At 39.2% G+C, this 25,075-nt stretch overlaps 1 protein-coding gene across 8 annotated transcripts in view; it reads right to left on the bottom strand.

The window, feature by feature from the left end:
- Positions 1 to 2,822: 2,822 nt before the first annotated feature.
- Positions 2,823 to 25,075, bottom strand: part of LOC114787163 (serine/threonine-protein phosphatase 2B catalytic subunit alpha isoform) — a 71,732-nt gene continuing 49,479 nt past the window's right edge. Inside the window, exons 7-16 of one of the 8 annotated variants that reach the window (XM_028975014.1) lie at positions 22,573 to 22,650; positions 21,056 to 21,150; positions 14,732 to 14,857; positions 14,110 to 14,181; positions 13,451 to 13,477; positions 12,197 to 12,281; positions 8,109 to 8,206; positions 7,671 to 7,679; positions 6,033 to 6,062; positions 2,823 to 4,613 (exon numbers count right to left, since the gene is read on the bottom strand). In XM_028975014.1, the coding sequence (XP_028830847.1) occupies positions 4,414 to 4,613; positions 6,033 to 6,062; positions 7,671 to 7,679; positions 8,109 to 8,206; positions 12,197 to 12,281; positions 13,451 to 13,477; positions 14,110 to 14,181; positions 14,732 to 14,857; positions 21,056 to 21,150; positions 22,573 to 22,650 (820 nt within the window). In that variant the 3' untranslated portion in view covers positions 2,823 to 4,413. The remainder of the gene's footprint in view (positions 4,614 to 6,032; positions 6,063 to 7,670; positions 7,680 to 8,108; positions 8,207 to 12,196; positions 12,282 to 13,450; positions 13,478 to 14,109; positions 14,182 to 14,731; positions 14,858 to 21,055; positions 21,151 to 22,572; positions 22,651 to 25,075) is intronic. The other 7 variants (XM_028975031.1, XM_028975035.1, XM_028975022.1 and 4 more) reach the window with 7 other exon arrangements.

Raw genomic sequence — 25,075 nt, 5'->3', positions numbered from 1 at the left:
ATTGCATTCACATGAATGTAGGAGGGTCTCCTGAAAAAATATAATTTAAAATATAATGTTTAAAAACTCTACAACATTTGACTGGATGTTGTATACCCCTGAAATTCCAATTCACAAAATGTACAAAACATGAATTGTTCTTCTGGGTACCAATCATTGTTGATCAAAGATAAGCATGTGATTTTTAACTGAAAGACTGACATTTAACCAAAGGAAAGGCTAAAATAAAAATAGAAAAAGTAGACCCCCGGTTCCCTTTGCTGACTATACCCACATGTAAGGCCACAATCATGTCTCAGAACTGAAGGCTAAATCCTAATATTACCAAATAACAAACCAGTAGACACACAGGTCCACCCAAAATATCAGATTTATCAGTCAAACAGTAGTTATTATTAAAAAAACACATGAAAGTGATAAGCTGGAGAATTCACAACTTAACATCACAGACTTAATTGTACAAAAAAGATGGATTAACACACATGCCTCACATTGCCAGACAGAAATAGTTGAACTGTGTCCTGTCTTGAGCCGTTTCACGTATTCTTGGGCCTCGGCCGGAGTGGAGAAGACGCGCTCCTGTCCTTTGTAGGTGATTTTCAGGTGGTCTGGGTACAGAGTGCTACCTCAACCTCCCGCAGTTGTTGCTTGATGCAGTTATATTCTGCTCTAGCTTGTTTGTATGTATTGTGCTTCGAGTCTGTCAACTTGCTAACCATTTGTTTTCGGTTAAAGTTAAAGAGAAGTCTTCTCTATGCAACCAATTGAACCTATATAAAAATCTCCCCACTAAAAATATTATTTTGATGTTTTGTAGCGTGGGATGTTTTTTTTAAAGCAATTTTATTACTCTCATGAATATGTGTGTAGAAGCTGTTGACATGACAAATGTTTAATTATCCAGATAAGGGTGAATGTTTGAAGAAAATTGGAGATCTGCTAACTCTACATATTTTGAACAACAAAAATTTAAACACATTGCATTTTAAGGTTTGAAGATGACAATAATGTTCTATTTTGGAACTACAATAAAAAAAAACAAGTAAAAATAGCCACAGGGAGCCGCAGTGTAAGTTTGAAACCAGCATGTGGCTCTAGAACCACAGGTTGCCAACCACTGCACTAAAGTAAGAAGTACAATACAGTTGAGAGTAGAGCTGCAACAACGAATTGATTACTAAAAGAGTTGGCAATGAATTTCATAATTGATTGTCTCTGCGTCATGGACGCAGAGACATTTGATTCATGAAAAAAAAAACTTGGTCTCTCTCACGCACTGATGCTAGCAAAAACAAGCGCAAGGCCATATGACCACGCGTGACGCCAGATCCACAGCGCCTGCTCTGATCAGGCATCATGCGTGGTCTGACCCGTCCATTTCTCCTCCCACAAAAAAACAGTGTGCTCATCAGCCCACGTGACAACAGTACGGCGAGCTGGAGAGGACAAGTGAGGTGAGGTGCCTGTAGTATTTCACAGCTGTCTCCAAATTATTTGAGAGCGCATAATGGACTGAGTGGCTAGATTGGATTTTTGTGTGATTCATTTGCATGTTAACGGTCCAGTTAAAGCTGTGACATTATTGAATCATTTTTATCACCCTCACTGATGTCCACAGCCAGTCCCCACATACTTTGGAAATAAGAGACTTGCCAAGGACGTAAGCCCATTACCCATAACCAGAGGGTTGACCGTTCGAATCCCGAACCGCCAAGGTGCCGCTGAGGTGCCACTGAGCAAAGCACCGTCCCCACAAACTGCTCCCTGGGTGCCTTTCAGGCCTGCCAACTGCTAACTAAGGGTGATGGGATAAAAGCATAGGACTCATTTCGTTGTGTCATCATGTGCTGCAGTTTTTCACAATGACAATCACTTCTTGAATAATTTTTCCAGTGTGACAAGGCACATTATACTGGTGACAGAGGTCGCTGCCATTAGGGAATATCATTTTCAAGATCAGCAACAAGTTATATAATTAAGTGATATTATTCTAAGTTCTTGATTGCACTAATGATAAAGAACAGCAGATACCAACATATTTTTCTTTTTCTTGAGTGTGTCTATAATCTTCAACTCCTAGCTGTTTAAAATATATCCCATGCATATCAGAATAAGATAAATGGAGCAGTAATGCAGTAGTGAGCATTTTCAGCTTCCCCACTAGCTCAAAAGTACAAGGTCCTTAAAAATATATTAGTAAAGCTTCAAACAACAGTGTGGAGGTGCACACATGGAGGTGCAGCGCTTAGCACTGAGAAATGTGTAAATAAAAAGTAATAAAATAACTATACCAGTAAATTGCTGGACAGGACTGTTATAAGCTATAGATTTTTGGTACAAGACAGTCAAGGACATTCATACTCAGTCATATGATCCTGCATTTTTTATGGTTTTTAAAAACATCTGTGCCACTGACTTGATTGGTCAGTACAGGATGTCCGTAGTGTTAGTTCAAATAGACATCCTTTCCAGCAATTCAGAGGCGGTGTTTCTTCATGCCTGCAAATGAGGACCTTGTATTACAAACTATTATCAATGAACTACACCAAGTTCCTAAGGAAACGTCTTACTGTTTTTAATGCTAGTGTTTCTTTACTTGTGGGATCTGTGGAATGAGGCTCGCATGTCACATGAGCTTTGCTCAGCACTAATGATTTTGAGTTGTAGTGTCAAAGAACAAATCCATTGTCCATGTTAGAGCCAAAATTTGTAATTGTCCATGAGGAAATATTTAATTAAAAAGTTGCTTTTGCGTTTGCAGTTATTTTTCATTAGCAGACTTGCAAAATGAGACTGAGGAAATATATAAGCACACAATAAAGTTGAATTTCATGCACATTTTTATTGAACAGTAATATAAAATACTTTTCCATAGTTGCAAGTGCATGCATCATCTGCCAACAGTTTCAAAAGTTTAAATTACAAAAGCAAGGCTTCATGTTGTGTAGTGAATTACTTGGGCACTTAAGCAGTTTTTAAAAAAAGATTTGACCTGTAACTGATATACAAAGCAGAGTTCCAATTAATAATAATAATAATAATACTAAGAAGAAGAATTATAATAATAATAAAACCAAATTACAATTTCTGTGGCACATTTACAAAAAAAAGATGTAAAATTTTGTATGACACTAACAGCTATCATGCATTTTGAATTCCACATGTAACAACAAGCCTATCCCACAAGAATAGCTAAACGTGCTAAATCGGACCATGTGTGCACTTACAAGCATTATTTTTAAAAAGGATCATGTTTCTCATTCATATTAAATAGTTCACTCATTTAATTACAAAAACAAGAGGTTGAAGGCATAATGCATTTATCGCGTTGTTAACATAAAGGATGTCGCATATGTTTCCAGTATATATCCACTAAGCGCAATACATTTCAAAAACAGGCCATGGCAGCCTAAGTATTAGAATTCTGATCTATTCCCGGTGTTAAACTTTATAAAACATGCATAGGCTTATACTTTCAGTTAATCATTTTTCTTCCATTTTTACAGAATATAGGTGCTTTATATAATTTTGTTCGCAATACTTAAAAAAGAAAATTAACACTCACAGAATTCCAGCAAGCCACAATAAATCTACACCCTCCTCAAAATAAAAAAAACTAACAAAACATATTTGCAAATGATAGGTAAATGTAAATTCCAGTTACTAAACTTCAAGAAAATAGGTATTCATATCCAAGTTAATTAGCCATTATACAGAAAGTAGGGTCAAAGCACACACACCAAACAAACCTGAGATAAGCATAATCTGTACAAAACCATAAACGTTCAATTTTTTGGCATTTTAACAATGTTGCAACATTCTTTTAAGACTGCCAAATTACTTTAGAGCTATTTTATAAGAGTAGCAAAAAAAGTCATCAATAAATAGTCCTTATTTAGTTTGTACACCCTTAAATGTTAAAAACATTTTCTTATCTTTTGTCCATTTTAGTGCTGTATTTTGTAAACGTACAGTTAGTAAGAAGTTAAACAAAATTTTCATGTCCAGTAAATGAGCAAAAGGCCATTCATAAATCACCACCATTACCACTGTTCTAATGTCCCGTCACTGCCTTAAACATCAAGTACATCCCCCAACCATTCAGAAAGAGTGAACTAGTGATATCTTTTCATGGTTTCTACAAGCAATTGTTGTATTTTTAAAGGCATATCTAAAGACTAGAAAGTCACGTCACCCCCCAAACCTCTCTATTTATTTTTTTATTTTTATTTTTTTTATCCTTTATGCATTATTAATGCTGCTCCCTGTGCATCGCAATCTTGTTCCTCCCACCACTACACTCCTATGTCTCTCTAAAACATGAGTGCCCCCTCACCCCCCTGGCCCACTGGGATGAGGGAGGGGGAGCATCACGTCCTGCATAGCACCAATCCTGGTGGCTGGGGAGGGATGTCACTGGATGTTGCTGCTACTGCTGCCCTTGCTCCCCTCTGTACCGTTGCTCTCAGATGAGAGCACCTTGTTGAGTGAGTTCAGGCTGGCGTCAGAGGGCAGGGCATCACGCCGAGGAGGCATCCTCTCGTTGATGCGGTCCAGGCCTTTTGCCTCTTCGAAGCTGGTGATCTTGTGCTGGGGTGAGAAGCCCTTGATTGCTGGATGGTTGAATTAGGTTTGAAAGACAGAAGGAGAGGAAAGGTTTGGAAGGAGAGGATGAAAAAAGGTTATTAAAACATTAGTTGAACGCTACAACAAACTACCATGTGATTTCACTCAATTCAGTATGCCTCATTATGGTATTTAAATACTAACATTGCTTTATTACTGTACAGAAATAGTAATAAAAACAAACACCTACACAATAGCCACACAAACCACCATGTAATCACAATTATACAACCCTACTGACACTGGATGATTTCTATATACCTACTCAAGCAGTAATGAAAGGGCCCAGGTCTTGGAGAGCCATGGAGCAATGTGGTTTTCACTATGAACATCATTTAAAACACAGGAAACCAGGAAACTCTTTAACCCTCCAAGACCAAGTTTCCTTTCACTACTTCTCTGGATGGGTTAAAATAATTTCAAACGCACAGGAAAGGAAATGTAAAACAGAAGAAATACAATGTACTACCACACTGAAGGGCTTGGCCAAAGTACACAGTGCTAACCACTTGCTTTGCCTGTTTTCAACATGCAGCAAACTAGAACCCTTAAAAAAATGGATAGTAGCGAACTGCTAATGATATCTTTTCACAAAAAAATTCCCTTCTTTCTAAAACGTCCAGTATTTGTTTGGGTAAAATTTGGAGGCCTGAGTGGTGTTGCTGCATAGCACAGGTCATACACAGGTTATTAGCAACAGGGAGCGAAACACAACACACAGCAGGGGCCACAGAGGAAACACATGGAGAAAAAAAAAATTAAAAACAAGAAAATTTTTTGGCACAAATGATGCCTTCCTCTAAGAATCAGGAATTCACTGAACAAGTCCAACGTAAATAGTGGCTCGGCCACACCACTATTTAGCACACAGTTGAGGTTGTTCTTGCAACTTAAGCTTTGCTGTTTTGTTGCCATTTTGGCTTTGGTGCTTTTTGAGTCAAGGCTAGCTATTCCAATTCTGACAAATGCCAGCTATATTTGTGCAACAACAAAGCATAACTGCACCAACAAATTTTTAAAGGGGAAACCATTCTCTTGATGAATGACAATGAGTTGCAAGTCCAGTGTGCAATTTTGAATATGAAAAGCTGCCAGCCTGTTTGAAAATGTTGCAACCACAATGAGACAGGCTGTGTCGCATTATATAAAATATAACGAGCACAATTGCAATAAAATGAAATGTCTTAAAAGATGCAGGTTCCTGCAACGAACTTTGTTCCCCTTTAAAAGAAAGTGTAGCTTGATTTTTATTTAAAATGTAAACTTCTTTTGGCTTAAGCTGTACCACAGTTGCTTTGCCTAAACACCCAACACACTCTATACAAGCTATGGCAAAATGGATGAACTTTGGTGAGGCCCTTTGTCTATTGCAGGGAAGCAACAGAAAAGGTGACAAGCCTGTTTACCTTTGTCTGCCTCAATAGCTTCTATAGTAGCTGAAGAGAAGAGGGGGGTTGCAAAATGAATGAGAGAGGTGAACAGAGGAGTTGTCAATTTCCCAGGAACAAGTCAATGATCAGCAAGAGAGAGAGTGAGAGAGAGTGAGAGAGAGAGCCAACGCACACAAAACTGTCCAAAAAAAAAATAATCCTGCAACATTCACACCTGCATGTAGTGTGTAGTGGTCTAGCAAAAGAGACACAAATGGGTGTTAATGTGATGAGTTGGGGGAGTTGCATGAAGAGTAGAGGAGTTAATAAGGGCAATGGGTCACTGTCACATGCCACTGGCACAGGAGACAGATAGCAGACAAAAATATTGTCTCTTCAATAGTCCCATTTACACAAAGGCCTTACCAGAACAATACAGAATATAAGCAGAGAGAAAAGTAAACAGTAATAGAGAGAAAAAAGAAAAAAGGCCTAGAATGGCACAAGATCTGCTTTTTTAATTTGAGAGTGGGTGGTTGAATACATGAATAATTGATGAGAACCGCTCATCAGAGAGCAAATCTAACCTTTACTCTTTACACAAGATTCCTCAATGTGAGCAGCCATAGAAAGTGTTGACGTGTGATGTCTCATATTCTAAGCTTACCGTATGAGAGACCAGTAAAACTCAGCACTTACTCATAGCCTCAAATACACAAGCACAATACGAGATAAAATCAGGATGGCTGCAAATAAAATCAACAGTTCTGTAGCGGACTTAACACATACACAACAAACACACTCCGTTCATACTCCAAAACACAACCACACACTCTCTCATACACACTTGAACACAACACCAATAAGGGTGGGAAAAACAGTGACTGATGGAGAGCACAACATTGCAGTAGAAGCTGCTTCTCGCCATGTTTGTGTTGACAGAAGCCGCCATGGTTACCAATGCTGTGACAGGAAATCACAGTAAACGTCACTCTGCTCCAGACACAACTTCACTTTCAGGTCCCATGCAAAATGACTAAGTCAACTGGAAAAGAGGCACTGCAGCGTCCTCGTTCAAGCACGTCATGTGGCTTTTAGGGGGTGTCCAGATCTTCAGAACACCAGTCTGGAATGAGTGTCACCTCTCAATACGTGAACTGGTGATGAAGATTTGGAAATACCCAAGGTTTTGGTAGGAACAGTTTCTGAGAGCACACAAGTGCACTTTGATGAAAATAAAGAAGACAGCAAACTAATTACTTTGTACAATTCCAGTTAGTAAAGACATGGGAAGTCATAATAAGAGCAGAATGAGATTTTGATTTCTGCCTTTTTGTGAATGATAAGGATATCGGCTATAGCCTTTCATTCACATTTTAATGAATTCCAATGTATTCCTTAAATGCAGTATTAGCCCTAGTCATCCCTTTCATAAACAAGAAAAAAAACACAGTATCCTAAGCACCAATACTGACAAACATTTAAATTGTGACACTGGACTGAAAATTAGGCTGTGAAGTTTACAGCTTAATGCTACTTATTCAAAAGGCAAAACATATGTATGTGCACAGTGGAGACAGTGTCACTCATTTGGGGAACATTTGGAATTTCAGCATGGGTGGGTGAATTCTATGCTTGTCTCACAAAAACAGGGTATACTTGCACATTTTATACCTGCGGTCTCTATGGAGAGAGGAGAAAGAAGAAGATAAGACTGAGATAAGCAGAGGATTAAAAGAGAGATAGATGACTGGAATGACTGGAAATAGAAATGAAATAAAGAGAGATCAATCAAAGAAAATGTAATAATAAAAAAATCAATTCTCAATGGTCTACACAGAGAATAAGAAATAGGCCAGCATAAAATGCACATAAGAAAAAATGCAGCCCATTTCCCCTACAACTTCCTTATCAGCCAAGACTGAATTATGACTGGAAAGAGATCAGACTTGACCAGGCTACAAATGGCCAGCTAATCCAGGAATGTATGTTAGAGCTGTTTTTAGTCTTAAAACAATAATTCTTACTGACAATAAATGAAGAAACTTTTTGGTGGATCATGAGAAGAACTGAGTGTTCTGGACTTGTCTGCAAAAGTTCTGAAGGCCTTACCATTCTGCAGCTTCTCTTTGCCTCCAGACAGCACTCCGCTGGGGAGCATGCCAGTGGGGGTCAGGCCCTTCAGCGTCAGCACACTTTCACTCTCCTCTCTGCCAAAGAAACAAACCACTGAGTCAAGAGTAAAATGAGTCCAACAGCCTGAATGTAACCTGCCGGCTCAGGATTCAACAAGCTTTCATTAACAGGATTAACATAACATGCTTCATTCATTGTCTGCATACTGCAGAAGGCACATAAGCAAAAGTAGTCACTAGTGATTGTCTAAATGTTTTTTAATATGTCTGATTGGCAAACGTTTCCGCAAAATGTTGCATGTCTTTGTTAAATGGCCATGAAGTAATGTTGCTGGGTTGCATTAAAACATATAATTATATAGCACAAGACAATATATCTGGTGGCAAGTGCCTTTTGTCATTGTCACATCAACTTTAAAATATCTGATTTGTAGGATCTTTAGTAAGTATCTTTATAAGAATAATATTGACAGTAAATGCCAAAAAAGTATATTTTTAATTTTTGAGAATTGTTTTATATATTACCTTTTTTGTCCTTATCAGGAAGACGGTCATTGAAAATGCATTTTCTTTGTGCAAGGCTACTTTATTTTAACTAAGTGATGGAATATGTTGGTGACCATAACAGTAAATACTTTTCAATGGCATATGTTATGTTTGTCTAATACTCTTCCACTTTTCAGCTTTAGAAATAAAGAAATGGTTGATGTAGTTGTAAAAAGCATGATGATATATTAAGTAATCCAAATTATTCAGAATACGTTACTCACATTGAGTAATTTAACGGAATACGTTACAAACACGTTACACGTTATGTATTCTGTAATCTGTAGTGGAATACATTTTAAAAGTAACCTACCCACCACTGCCAATTCAGAAATATAGATGTATGTATATATGTGTGTGTATATATATACACTCTCACACACACACACACACACACACACGTAAAATATTTTACGTGGTAATATTGTAATGATACAAGGACACTAAATATCAATATTTTTCTGTACAAATTTAGTCCACCGGGTGGTGCTGTCAAGTGTTTTCTTTAGTGAGGTCAGCAGAGGTGAGAGTTAGCCTGCAACTACAACCTCTCCTCATCTAGATGGCACTGTACAGTGGGGTCCTCCACTGTACAGTGGGGTCCTCCAAATTACTGCTTGTTATTTGAATCCTTGAATCCTTCTTTGAAAAACAGCATAAGATTGCAAGTAAATGGCAAGTAAATGGCAAGTAAATGGCGTAAAAAACGCAGTTCAAACATCCACATTTTTTAAATCATGTTGTGAAAGTTTAGTGGCCTGGATTGCTTGCAATATTCAGGAACACAGAGCTGTGCTATGTGACTCCAACTCAGAAACAGAGGTAGCGTTGCCCAGGATGTACAAGGAGGTAACGCAAGTTGTAAAAAAAAAAAAAAAAAAAAAAAAAACTTTCTCTGCAGAAAGAGTGGCACTTTCATTCCATATATTCAGATTTTCATTCCATTCATTCAGACTTTCAGTCCATATATTCAGACTTTATTCCATATATTCGGGTTTCATTCTACACATTCAGACTTTCATTCCATATATTCGGGTTTCATTCCATATATTCAGACTTTCATTCCATATATTCGGATTTCATTCCATATATTCAGTTCCCTGTCATTATATATAATATTTATTTCCTGTTTGGCTTGCCATTATATACACACACACACACACACACACACACACACACACACACACACACACACACACACACACACACACACTGTCCCTGTAAATACTGATTGTAAGTCGCTCTGTATAAGGCCATCTGATAAATGTAAACGCTGGAGCTGCATACCCATTGCTCTGTATATTTTGCCTAATGGCAAAATCTGAAATGGCAATGACCAGGGTGTAATGAGTCTTGTGAAATATCTATCGCTTTTTTGTAGCATCATGAGGTGTAAATTTGTTCCAGGGTGGGGAGGGGGCAGTCAATTGTTTTTTTCCGCTGACCAGATCACCTTGTGGTGCACCTTCCTTTCTGAGGAAGTGCAACCCCCCTACCACACACACAGTCCGTATGCATGTACACTTTCCATTGCACATTGGTACAACTCATGGAGCAGATTCTTGGGGAGTTGGTTTCGGAGAATTCTCAGAAAGTATAGGCTCTGCTGCATCTTTTTCAGCAACTCCTTAGTGTTGGTGCTCCAGGTCATGTCCAGGAAGCTAAACACTGAGACCCTCTCCAAAGCCCTGCTGATGATGAGTGGCTAGATGTCACTTTTATTTTTCCTGTTGTCAACAAGTAAAAAGATCAACTGAGGACACTGTAGCCACAGTCCTCCTATTTTTTGTGGTGTTTAGGATCAGGTTGTTGACTCTTACCGCCATTCAACGCTCTCCCTGTATGCCAGCTCACCTTTGCCCAACATGAGTCCAACCACTGTAGTTTCATCCATGAATTTGATGAGCTTGTTACTGGGCCGTTAGAGGACACCAGTGCTGAGGCTGAGAGCAGTGTGATGACGCAGTCTGACCCTATAGGAGTGACCTGACAGAAAGTCCAGTAACCAAATGCAGGTGAGTGATGGAAGTCCCAGATCTGCCAGTTTGGACACCAGCAGACGCTTCTGCTCCAGGTGGGTCAGGGCAGCATGGAGTACTGTGGCTACAGCGTCCTCAGTTGATCTCTTTACTTTGTAGGCAATCTGGAATGGTTTGAGGACTGCAGACAGGCAGGTGATGATATGAGTCTGCACCAGTATCAGCTCTGTTTTTACATGGTCAGTGAACTGTAGAATATCACGATATGTACAGTATGGTGACATAATTGTATCATGACCGATGTATCGTGATATGTATCATATCATGAGATCCTTAAACAATACACACCACAACTTCTAAATCCTTTAGGCAGAGGGTGAAGTTCCAATTCACACTGTGACTTACAGTGCAGCCATAAGGTTTTCACAGTGCATCACTTTTTTCACATTTAGTTAAGTTACAGGCTTATTCCAAAATGGATTAAATGCATTTTCATCAGATTTCTACACACAACACCCCATAATTACAATATGAAAAAAAGTTTACTTGAGGTTTTGGCAAATTTATTATCAGTAAAAAACTGAGAAAGCACATGTCTAGCACAAGCCTAGTCTCTGGTGTGAATGGAAAGGAGTCACATTTAGAGGAAACTAGGCAACACTCATAACCAGGCCAATACCACCCCTACGGTGGTGGCAGCAACATGCTGTGGGGATATTTTTCAGCTACAGGAACTGGGAGACTAGTCAGGATAGAAGGAAAGAGGGTGGGGGTGGTAGTACCCTAGTGGGTGAGACACTTGTCTATGAACCAGAAGACCCAGGTTCAAATCCCACATACTACCATTGGGTCCCTACTACTACTTGAATCCAACTGGAGATATCTTCCCATCCTTGAGAGGTGCTGTAAAGAAAAATGGGTGAAACTGGCCAAGGATAGGTGTGCCATGCTTGTGGCATTATATTCAAAAAGACTTTAGGCTGTAATTACTGGCAAAGGTGCATTGAATTCTGAAGAAAAAAATTCTTAATCTATTTTGGAATAAGGCTGTAACATAACAAAAAAAGTTTTGTGCTGTGAATACTTTCCAGATAAATTTCTATTATTCTTGTGTCTATTATTGTTTCTAATATTCTCCTTCACTTTTCTGCATGCCTATGCAGGCTTATCTCTAGATATTCACTAGGCTGAGCTGTGATTAGGCTCCCTCTATGGATTAAGTTAGCTAGTTGTTTAAGTAGATGTAGAATAGGGTATTTTTACTATTCCAGATTTGAGTAGTGTTTATATAGTTTACAGTTATCCAGCAATTAACTTGTACATTTACTATTCTTTTGCCAATAAAAAATAGGGCTCTAATACTGGTCTGAGTAAAATGCACTAAAAAGCAACAGATGTTGGTTTATAAAGTGAGTTGAAAAAATTTTCTTCTACACTGTTACAATAAAAGACATCTTGAAGAAGCCAACAACTTCATTACAGGATCTCAAGCATAATTTTTTCTGCATGTAATAGAATTTAACAGAATATAATCCCTTACCGTAGCACAGAGAATACTCTTGCCATCTTCCCAATTGCACGGATCTTGTTTCGGATGACTTCCTTGCGTGCAGAGGCAGTGGCACCTTACATTGGGAATATTGAACATGCATGGATATTAGATAACTTTAGAACTGTCCATGGCAAGTCTGATAAATGTCAGCAACGTTGCAACTTCAGAAATCCAAATCACATATTATATTTTACTTATATGAATTATTTACCTTACAGCAAAAATAAGTAATTAGATTTGATGTAAACCTCCAGTTAGAGAACGCATAGCCTCAGGGAAACAGTAGTAGACATCAGACTACAACTATAACACTTTGTCAGACCAGAGTTAATTATTTGCAGTCTCAGCACTCACTGGCAAACTTATGAAGGCTTGTAGCACAAATCAATGAAAAACTCCTTTTCCTGAATCATGATCACGTTAGGGGGACTAAATTGCATGCTAAGCACTTGGTGGGCCTGCAATCGACTGAGCACCGCAGTGAGGACTGCATTCAGAGCTCAGGGACTTTCAACATTTTGCCTGCACTCACGCTCAAGTGCGCTAATGCTGTTGGCCTTAATTAACAGACTAGTGGAACCCTCAGGCTGTGATTTATATTGTGCTGTAACCCTTGGATCTGAGGTGAATGGAAATTAGGGCATCAGATAATGTCACATCTAATGATTTGTGCACAAATCATACATGTTGAGCGTCTTTTAACCATTATCATGGCTACAACTGAAAAAGCTCATTATTAATGGGATAGGATTTTGTTAAATAACTTTAATTGTTTCCATTATTTTGTATGGTTTGAAGAAATATGACACTAAATATCAACAGAAATTCATGTTCTCCTGCTAAATCATTAAACTACCCAAACAATTGTTAATTGTGGCCAAATTGGTCTGTCAGAAGCACTGCCAGAAAATGCAAGAGAATCAAAATATTTGCTTCGAGAACATTAATACCAAACAATAGAAACATGCCCTTATGAGTACCAAGAGTTTAATTTTAAGACAAACCAATTATTGTCACATAACAATGCCAAATATCTGCTGATGAGACAAGCCACCTCCTCATCAAACCTCCTCCAACAACCTCATTCTGGTGCTGGTGAAACAGCATGAACAGTGTCAGTAACCACAATGCACATGTTCAAGTTAACAAAGACTAGGCCCTGCTGTTAGCTTGTAGCGCACATGTACAGGCTGACATGAGGGAGGCAGTTAAACACACACCACGCACTGCTGGTGGCTGTACCTTTCTTTGGGGCATAAATAAGCTGTCCTTCTCAAGAATACCCCAGAAGAGAAGAGAAAACACAGAGAGATGTCAGTGGGTGGCTGAAGAATGGCAGAAGAGGGACGGGGACAGAAAGAGAAAGAAGGAGAAAGTAGAAGAGAGAAACGCAAACACATATTCATGGAATGAGACAAAGCAAAAGTCAATGTCACAAAAGTTCTGAAAAACAGAAATAATAGAAAGATTATGTGATGATGCAACTGAAAGTGAAGTGAATACAGAATGAGAGAGGACATAAAATAAGAAAACTTAGAAAGGAGAATGAAAACCAAGCACAATGGATACACAATGGAACTAGTTTTGTCCAAAAAGAAATAAAGAAAGAAAGAAAGAAAGAAAGAACGAGAAAGAAAGAAAGAAAAAAGCAGGGGCACTTAAGCCACTAATGAAATGTTAGTGTGTAGACCATGTGCCTGCTGACACAAAGCCTGACTAACACCAGGTTAGCCAACGTCTACAATAATACTGATGGCCCCTGCTGACAGATCTGTGCCTGCAGTACTACAGTCTGACAGCACCCCGTAGTGGTGGAATGAGGCTGTGTCCAACCCACTGTGCAGGTTTAGTGCTACATATTCTCTTTATTTAATAAATGTGAAAATATGTGCTCCCCTTACCATCAATCTCCTCATCAGTTGTCAGCTCGTCATTGGAACAGATACTCAACACGTTGACCAGCATTTCAGTGACTGGAGGAGTGGTGACAGACAGCAAAAGTCAGTAATCTGTTCTTCATTCTCCACGCCATATGCTGCTAATTCATGTCATAGGAATATAATAAAAAAATACTTTGTGCTTTTGTTTTCTGGCCAATACCTGTAATTGAGTCTTTAGATTTAGATTCAAACGACACAATAACTGTGATGGGGATGATATTTGGCCACCATTAGTACAGTCATTTTTTAAACATACTTTCCACGTCCACCCACAAAGGCAGGTAAAATGACAGTGTAGAAGCAAAAACAGACTGCAATTAAGTTAAAAGGGGGGAATATATATATATATATATATATATATATATATATATATACACACACACACACACACACACACACACACACACACACACCCTCACACACAAAGGTTAGGTAGCCCTGCAATCAAGCACCGTAGGTGTTGAACTGCAAAGGACTCATCTCAGAGGTAGAGCGAACGAAATGGAAGGCTTTTTAAAGCTTTACATAAGCATAATAATGTCACAGAAAGAAAAAGAGAGTGTTACGTCTGTGTATGTGTCACCTTTCTCCCCGACAAAGGGCAGCGACCAGGTGAAGACATCCATAAAGTTGGGTAGCCAGTAGGGGTGGGGCGAGCAGTTGAACTGTCTGATATTCATCACGTTGTTCTCATATTTGAGTACGGCAGCTGTAGAGAAAACCAGAAAACAGTCACACAGACAGTGTCAACAGTAGCTCCATAATTATTAGAATGTTAGAGGTGTTCGTACTGAATAACATTACTGTTGTATTAAAAATACATTACAGATATTAAACACCAGAAACATATGCACAATCAGACTGATATCTGGGGAATTTGAAAACCAAGTCCACAATTTGATTAACAGAAGAGTATCCATAGATTCTCATTGTGCATCGAGTCACCATACACGCCATTTCCCCAACTTTCCATCCACATAATATATATAACCATCAGTGGATTTAATGTGTGGGCTGCTTGGTTTAAACAAACACGGATTTTGCATTATCCTTCTTTATTCCAATCAGGGCCTGTCAATTTCCCATGCCAACTCAGACACCTGCTACAGTGTCAGAATGCTCAGAGTTACAAGGGAAATGGAGGCCACACCAATTAAAGCTGCAGTGAGAGGCTGGCTGAGCTCCAGCCCAGCAGGACTTTGGGAATTGTGGTGAGGTGCTATGCAGACCCATCTCACAGCGGCCCCTCAAAAAAGCATTACAAGCATCAACTCCAATCACATGGCAGCCTCCACATACAAAGCTTTGCACACACATATTTATGGGTACCTGGGATAATACATATGTAACACAGTTTGAAAACTAATATTATTCTTCATAAATTGATTCCAACATTATATTCCTGTAAAAATGGTGACTATTCCTACACTATAACTCTTTACTGAAGGCTGGAGACTGAAATATATCTGTAGTGAAAATGATGACCACTGATGATGTTTTCCTACACTGACTGTTATTATTCCTAACATTTCACCCACAAAGAGAATAAACCTCTGACCTATAAAAATTATATTAACAAAGACAGAAAGAATTCCACTCCCCTCTTATAAATAATAAAGAAAGATTCAGTACTCTACAAGATATTTACTCCCCAGGCCCACACTGGACTTGATATGAATATTAATGACAAATCATTCTGTCAGCAAAATATTAGGTACGCCGAGGATATGCAAAAAAAAAAAAAAAAAAGAAAAATGAACCAATGTTATTTACTTTTTATACAAAAAAAACACTCCATACCCTCTCCATCTCTCCACAAAATAGACAAAAAATAACACCACAAATATTGGTATAAACACAGAACTCTTTTGAAATGTGTTGGTTTTCCCTAAACCACTCATATCTAGCCCAACCCTGATCCAATTCTACAAATGACATGGCTGTGTTCATTAGAAGACATTAAGACCCTTCACTTTATAACAGATTTTCACTTTTATTTTAAACATACAATTGGCACTCTTTATTCTTCATTTTTTCTTCTCCACTAAATAAAATTACATTGAATTAGTTTATATCGCCAGAGCAGGGTAGCAGAAGAAGGAGAGGCAGTCTCAGTGCGTGAAAGCGCAATAGGCCAGTGGAAATCTCTGCTGGCGCATCAAGTGGAAAAAATTGAAAAGAAAATTGCGGGTTTCCCTCAGTTTAACTGTTACTAGAGGAGCTCACATATTAAATCCTGTCCAGCTATCCAGTCCATATAAAAAATGTCTCATAAAATATCCAATAACTGGATTCCAGGTCCAGGCCAGTACTCTCCTGAGAGGAAAGAGCGAGAATTCTTTAACTCAAATTCCATTTACTCTGAGAAACAGCCACACAGTTGACAATATCCTGAAATAGGACTAAAAGTGGCCTACATCTTCTTACTGCACTCACCTCTCTCATATTGTGGATGACAGAGTGCTTGTTAGTGTTTCTTACTACAGCTACAGATTTCCCAGCTCCAGCTCCTTAGAAACTGCTTCTCCCTCCTCACAATCCTTTTTGCCAATATTTACCCATTGTAAGCGAAGGCGAGAGAGCTGGCCTTAAATCAGCTGATGAGCCCGTAGAGTGCCAAAATGCATTTCGACATCAAGACCCAACTACTGCATCCACATTGAATAGCATAAGGTGGCATTCCTGGCGCCAATACTGTTTGCAGTCAGGTAAACCAAAATGAGCAAACACAATAGTGCCCAACTGTTCCCATAGCGAACCTGCTGTGGAAAGCCAACACCAGGATCAGGGTCAAGTGGAGAAAGGGAATTCCCTGCCCTGTGGTTGTGCCAACAACCTGTCATGAGTCTAACTGGCCAGATCAAGATTTATACATTCAACCTATCTCTAATTTGCCTATTTAACCCCAAAGGCACAGAGGACATGTATTGTTGACATGCAGGTTTTAAACTCATCAATTAAAACTAAACTATAGATGGATATATTCTACATTCAGGGTTAGATCACTGATCATTACAGTATTAATGCATCTCCATTATGAAACACACTCCACTCACTCACTCACTCACTCACTCACTCACTCACTCACTCACTCACTCACTCACAATCCGCCCCCACTTATTCATAAGTATGGTAGCAGCTGCCGAATCCCATCCTGGGACACCGAGCACCGGGCGAGGATTCACCCCGGATGGCTCAACACAATATATTATTGAATATTATTCAAGCATAACCCTTTGAAAGAAGTTTTTAACAATAGCACCAAAAACAAACACTTCCAGTCATTGCTGGTGAAGGCCACTAGGTGTCTCTTATGCTCCTTTGGGCAATCTTACCTGAACAGCCATAACAACAAACAAGGGAGTTCTGCTACTTTGGGTATAGGGCTTAGTCCACACACTGAGCAAGCTGGATCCTCCCTGGGAGGAGCTTACAGGGCAAGCCTGAGCCTATACCATGCTATAATCTCCATTTACTCCAGTTCGTTCTCTCTTTTGTTTCTCACTTTCGAGGCAGAATAATGAAACCAGGAGAGAAAGTGCAGGTAGATGCTCTCTGTTGCTCCATTATTCATGGAGCACTGGGCTCAGATAAAATTCTGAAAGGGGTTGCCCAAACAAACCAGACACTTCCTGCACACTTACATTACATTCTCCCAGAAGAAGTAAACGGTGTTGAGGAAAAAACTACACACACAATAGTTAAAAAAATTATAAAACTATTTTTTCACTCATACTAGTAGAAATTAATATTTGGTACTAAACCAGACTAATGGTTCAATAAAATGTCATATTAATCCCATAGCACCATGTAAAAGAGCATGGAATTATTAATTTCCCAACTTAATAACCAAATTTGCATATATATGAAATATATTAAAATATATACTAACATAATTTATTATTATTCAAGCACTTCAAGCATGTCTTAATTATTCCTATTAGTCATTTAGTATTGTCATTAGACATTAGCAGTAATATATTCATACTGAATTAATTAAAGTGGTGGAAACTGCAGAACTGATTCTTGCTCTTTAAGCTGAATACCAGTCCCTCTAAAGCAGGATGGGAACAAAAAGGTAGCATAATCAGAGACACTGGACACTCACAGCAGGAGGACAGACACACCCCCACATAGAGGGGAACCCACAAGGCCTCTCTGGCCTGAGTTGAAAATAACTAGCATCATCTTAACTCCCAAACATAATCTCAGCCTGCAGGAAATTCAGGCGTCCCATTGACCTCTACAGGCACTCTGAGCTCATTGTCATGGCTGCCAAAGCACCTTCACTCAGAAGAGGTTAGACTTTGTTAGGACAAGTATGCAAAAATGAGCCGACATAGAATGAGGGGTGCACATTGACTAGTGTGAATCTAGTGAAATGGACATATTCTAAGTTGATGGTTCACAATCATACCAGCCATCTGATCAATTCCCTATTAAAAATGTTTGCTTTCTGTTCTATGCAGGAGATTCTATGCAGGAGAGGGATAATCCCAAAAGAGGTCTCTTGCAGCATAGTAACTTAATTAAGATGAAAGCAATGCACACATTGGCACATGGCCATTCATTTTGACTGATGTCATCAACAGGCTACTTTAAGAATGAATGTAAGGGCTTTTAAGGGCAGAGTGCCGTAAGAATTCGAGTCAGGCCAAACACACGGTCAGTTAAATTGGCACTTATGAACAATTTCCATGAGACCGCTTCCATTTGCACAATGGATGGGACAAGCTGATGGGACGTAACTTGATCATGTGAGCATGTTCAGGAGGGTGGTCAGGCTCCCATTACGATAGGGGCAGAGTTAGGGGGAAGAGTTCACCACAACTCGTTGCAGGCTGCCGCCCCAAAATAGCAGTCTGGGGAGCAACACTTGACAAGGGAAACTTTAGCTGTCTGACACAGCGCCCTGAAATGGAGTTTCATTCTCCTGGCTTTGGACAGCATAAATCTCCCAACTATACATGAAACAGTCAGAGAAAAGGGAAGTAGGGTAAATGATAGAAGAGCTATTAAAAACAAGGTGGAAAGAGAAGTTAAAAAAAACAAGACTGAGAGACAATGGCAAATAGATCGTAGGAGGAGGGCAAGTGCTTGACTATAGCATTGTGAGGTAAGTGTAAAAAAAAAGTTAGGTCCAAATTCTCCATTTCAGCCTGGTCTCTGCAGGAATGTCCACAAGCACATCTTTAATTGTGTCTGTACTGCTTCCCTCCCATGTCAGTGATGGATGGGGAGATTTGTGTGTACCCAGATCAATGCTGACAAGATGAGAAGGCTGGAATTTATGCACCCTGACTGGTGAGCTGCAAGTGGGTTTTAATCTTCCATTCAAGCAACTCCAGGGATATGCAACCATAGTTAGGTCATTTAATAATGAGTCAGTGTGTGTTATTAATGCAGTAAGTTCTAACAAATGCTGGCCCTCTATTTAAAATCTGGAATTGAATTAATGTATTTGTTCAGCCATTTCCCCCTTCTCTTGCAAAAAACTTGCAAAAAAGGAAAAATCATTTCACTTAATTTAACTCTTTTGGTTAATTTTAAAGAATAAAAAATAGGCCATTGCATCAGAGTAATAGGATACTGGAACAGAATTCTGTCTTTTTTACTGGGCTAGAAACCATGTGTGAGGAGGACTGAGAATCACATACAGTACATCAGGGCACATCACTACAATTAAAAGGCTTTGAGGGAGGTAAGTGCACCTCTGTGTGTCTGTGTATGCCTCCTTGTGTCACCCTAATGTTGTCCTGACTGATCAGTCTTCACCTCTTCATTACGCTGGGAGAGACTCATCCAACGAAAAAGTGCAGAGTAGCAAAATGCCTCGCTTTCTCTCTCTCCTTCCACCCACACCTTTTCCTCCTTTGTCCCTCTCTCAGTGATTCTGCTGACTAACTATGCATTGGTCTGTCCATCTGAAGTCCCAGCAGGAACCACGCCTGCCAAGTGGACTGGGTCCAGACCACAGCTCTTCCCTGCTCAGCAGAAGTCTCACAGAGTGCACACACATGCAAGCACACACACAAGACAGCATATGTGCTGTATAATCCACTGAGATAAACATGCATATAATCTTTATCTCCTAACCAAAATGTACATGGTTGTACATTCGGGACATTCCAGGTCCATGACATTTTGTGCTTTTGTCTTTCGTGAAGACCCCACCTGTATCTTTGTCAAGCTGCAACACCCCCCCAAACGAGAGGTGTTAAAAGCCAGCAAATGGCTTTAGATGTCACAACAAGAAAGATAAGGCAGGGACATCGAAGGACAAATCATAATTGGTCTGCGGGAACCTTTTGGGAGTCAAACATATAAAAGAGTTTCTCTTGTGAGCTGGGGGCTTCTCTCTTCCCCCACTCCATCAGGAGCTGGGGGTTCTTCCCCCAGTTTCTGAGTCTTGTTTATTCTCTCCCTGTCTCTCGATAGCCAAGTTGCCTCTCTGCAGCTTAGTTTCTGGCTTTTTTCTCTCTTCCTCTTTCCCTCTTTCTCTTATTTTGGATTTTTTCTGTAACATTGGTACCATTTGTACCATTTTTACATACAACATTTACATGTAACTGCAATAGTAATCTACTGGTGTTAATAAATGAGAAACTGTTCATTCTTGTAACTTATATTGTGCCATGCCTCTTTCATGCCGGGTAAAATCAGATGAGTGGTTTTAATACAGTGCTTGTGTTTCTATTTTACATGGTCATGTGTAACACTGAGACTGAAACTGTTAGACCATCATCAGCTGTACAAAACATAGAGACATAAATGGGATACACTGACTTCAAGTACTGTAGTATCTTCAAATTGGATGCAAGCTTACACCAGGGCATACAGTACTGTAGAGAAAGTCAAACTAGAGCTCCACATATACTTTTCATATACTGAAAGGAACAGAGCTCACCTTTGTTATTATATACATCTAGGTAGTTTGGTGCCGAGAAGATTGTGATTAGTGAAGGGAATCCAGTGGTTTGACTCTTCCTGTACATTCGGTATCTGGACAAAGAAATAAGACAGAAATTTTTATGTGGATCACCTTTACATTTACAGTATTTTGTAGCCATCCTTATACAGGTCGACTTAAAATCAGTAGCTACTACTCTCAGTAGTGCTACTCTGCCTTGGGACAACACTGAAGATATGACAGAAGATAATAACTGCTGGGAACAATGTGTTGCCACCATTATTTTCCAGCACTTCCTCAATTCTCTTGGGCATGGAGTTCACTGGAATCCACTTCCACACCTCCATGACTTCTCTATATTTTCATGATAATTATATTATCCCAATATCTATGATATTAAGAAATTATTTGAAGAAACATATTGAATATGGGGGTAGGCTATAACTAATAATGCAATATGATGCAGTATAAAAATCTTGTCATGTGGCTCTACATCAGCCTAGATGTCAAATTCAAGGATTTATCACTAGCACCATTACAATATTTACAGCTCTGAGTAAACAGAATCCAAACAATTCTAATCAAGGTAATTACCAATTAACTATTGATTTAAGAGGGCCAGTAGGCTGAAGCTCTGTTCTCAATACCAATATATGCTGGAAATTCTGATGACTAGAATTGTTGTAGTTCATCCACATTGGAGGGTTTTCAAGAACAAACTGCCTTTTTAAGGTCATGCCACAGCATCTCAATAGGATCCAGGTCAGGACTTTGACTAACCACTCTAAAGTTACTTTTACGCCAGAGTAATGGGACACACACCTTCCAAAAAGTCTTGGGGATCATCACAATGTTTTCTGGTAAAATTAAGAAGATCTAATCCTGGCACTCTGGCATGCAGGTAATTTTTGGCAAGTCTTTTTCTAATCATGGAGTCATGAACACTTAATTAAGGCAAGTGAGGCCCTAAAGTTCTTTGGATGTTGTTGTGGGTTTTTTTGTGACCTCTTGGATGAGTCGTCGCTGCACTATTGGGATCATTTTGGTCAGCTGGCCACTCCTGGGAAGGTTCACTAGTGTTCCATGTTTTTTCCATTTGTGGATGATGGCTCTGTGTTCACCGTACTCCCAAAGATTTAGAAATGGCTTTGTAACCTTTCCCAGACTGATAGATCTCAATGACTTCCTTTCTCATTTTTTCCTAAAACATGTATGACAGTAATCAGGCCTGGTGGGGCTACAGATATTGAACTCAGGTGTGATAAACTGTTAAGTTATGTTTGTCAAGCGGGGTCATTTTATATTTTTTGATGATCTGAAACCTTTAAATGTGAAAACAGAAAAAAGTAACTGTATATAGTAGGTAGCTGAAAACCACTGGTCTATATGAGTATGACATGACTGCCTACATGTGTGTATACTGTGCATATTTATTTTGTCAGTGATAATTTTGAATCGTTGAGTGACAGGTGTAGGTGGTGCTAATGGGTGTCATTTTCCTTTATTGAACTCACCCAGCATCCTGTGCTTCATGGGCTCGGATAACTGATAACAAGTTATTGTGTTGAAGGAAGTCACAGACAGCGGGATAACTGTGGAAGAGGGAGAAAGATAGAGACAGGATCAATGTGACGTTTCACTGGTTAGAATTTCACAGTGATATTTGTAATGTTTTCAGTTCTCACACCTGTTCACTTATGTGATAAAGATAAAATAAAGAGATAAATAGCCTAAAACCAATTTCTGAATGTCAATTAGACTTTAAATAAATATTGTTGTAAAAAGCCCAAAGCCATCAGACATCTAACAAATCATCTTGTATTTCTGTCAGTCTGTGTTTATGTGTGATAATGCACATCAGACTTCTCCAGTCCGAGGTGCACTGGAACCTTCCAGAAATTTCCCCCATATACAAATGTTTCTGATAATGCAAGCACGGATACACCAGTTATCTAGAAACACTTAAATTGCTAGCTTCTCTCAGGACAGGATCCATATTTCCAGATATGTGATGTACAAAGCAGAATAATAATTACGTACAAGAGAACAAACAAGAGTAATAATACAGAAGGTCTTCATAATAAAATAATTAAGAATATCACTGACAAATGGATCTATATTATGGATACTATATTGTGATCATATTTTTATGATCCTTTCTCTACAACAGGTTGCCTTTTCAATTATTCCTCATATTCCTCAAATATAGTGCAGATCCACCTTTTGCCACTAAAACACCCCTTCAGTGTTACCTCTGAGATGGTGGTGGTCCGTTGCAGGTGCTTTTGGTGGTAGACAAAGATCAGCATGTGCACCTGTGACAAACAGCAAAGTGCTGTGTGTTCTGACACATTTCCATTGCAACCACCACTAACTTCAACTAGAGGTTTAATTTAAGGATCAAATGCAAATTGAGCTCAGTAGCTATCCTAATGGATCCGCTTCCTTACCCGCTAGGCCACCACTGCCCTTCATGCAATAGCTGCAATTTTTGAAATGCAATGACTCAGCTGTCCTGTCATCAGCTGTCCTGTTGGCCCTTGACAGTCATTTAAAGTTCATTGAATAAAATAAATATTTAGTTCAATATGAACATGACATTTTGCCCACTCTATATCTGGAGGGACCCCTTTCAAGGTTGGTCTGTATCTGAAACCATGAAAGGTTGGAAGCCTTAATGAAAGCCTCTCAGCTTGGGGCTTTCATTAAGCCTGCTCTTTATGGATGTGTTTAATTTGTCCTAGGATCCATGTACAAGGCAAGCAGATGCTTGGTAAACATTTTTATAATAGTTGCTAAAATTTTAGTCTGCATGCACAGGACTCACAGCATTTTCCTGGCAACATCAGATGGCCAAGTGGGGACCTGTGGGTTTTAGTCCCTAAAAACAATAAATTCTGCTCTTTTAAGAAATCACTTAGCTCAACATAATTGGATCTGCATGCTGAAGAATGTGCTAAACTCAAAACAATTTGGATGTAACATAAATTATGAATTATTATATTGAAAAATTATATTGCACTGGAAATATTTATGGGTCAAACTGCCCAACCTGGCCATTCCAAATGGCAATATAATCATTATTATCACTGGAACTGGTACAACATATGAAGTGAAAGTGAAGCAATTGTCATTGTGATACACTGCAGCACAGCACACGGTGTACACAACAAAATGTGTCCTCTGCTTTTACCCAATCGCCCTTAGTGAGCAGACAATTTCAGACACCTCTCGCTGGTAACTGGTAAATGTTGATAGCCCTGTACAATCAAGGTAATCCCTAATATGATTTTGGGCTTATGTTCTCACCCTGAATGATCCCTCCCTTAAGTGCAATGAATCATACTATTCAAACTTTTATGAAGTATAGTGACCAGTTAAAAAAACAAGAGGAAAGAATACTTAAGCACTTAAAGGCACAATTAGAGGTAAGATCACTACATTTCTTCTTCACGTGGCGACAGGGAAGATGTGGGCCATAGACTTTGAAACATCTACAATTACACGCTTCGCTAGTGTGTGTAAAAGAGTTACGAGAGCACCCGCCAGGTCCCAACAGTATGTTTGTTGTGGGGACAACAGTAGGAGTAGATGTAACTAGGGATGGTTCTGCTTTATTTCTCTCTGTGTTTCTCTATCAGCTGCATAGGCAGAGCTCATAAAAAGTCAGCAGGACCAGTGTGCTTCCAATTACATCCCACTGAATACAACAACACAAAAGCAACACAGTTGCTCACAGCACTGCACTGACAGAAAAGTAAAAGCATAATCGTGGATCTCTGGAGGATAGATCTTATGAGGTGACATGGACCACATCTGCACCTCACTGGTGTCCTTCAAGGCTCACTCCTGTTTGCTGTTTACACCAAATCTCTTGGTGAGGCTATATCTTCACATGGGTTATCCTATCACTGCTTGGAGGATAACACCCAACTCTTCTTTTCTTTTCCACAAACAGATGCAAACATGACCAATGTCTCTGCCTGTCTGTCTGACATCTCATGTTGATGGCAGCAC

Source organism: Denticeps clupeoides, chromosome 1 (assembly GCF_900700375.1).
Source record: "Denticeps clupeoides chromosome 1, fDenClu1.1, whole genome shotgun sequence".
NCBI classification, from domain to species: domain Eukaryota; kingdom Metazoa; phylum Chordata; class Actinopteri; order Clupeiformes; family Denticipitidae; genus Denticeps; species Denticeps clupeoides.
This window is presented reverse-complemented; position numbering and strand designations above follow the sequence as displayed.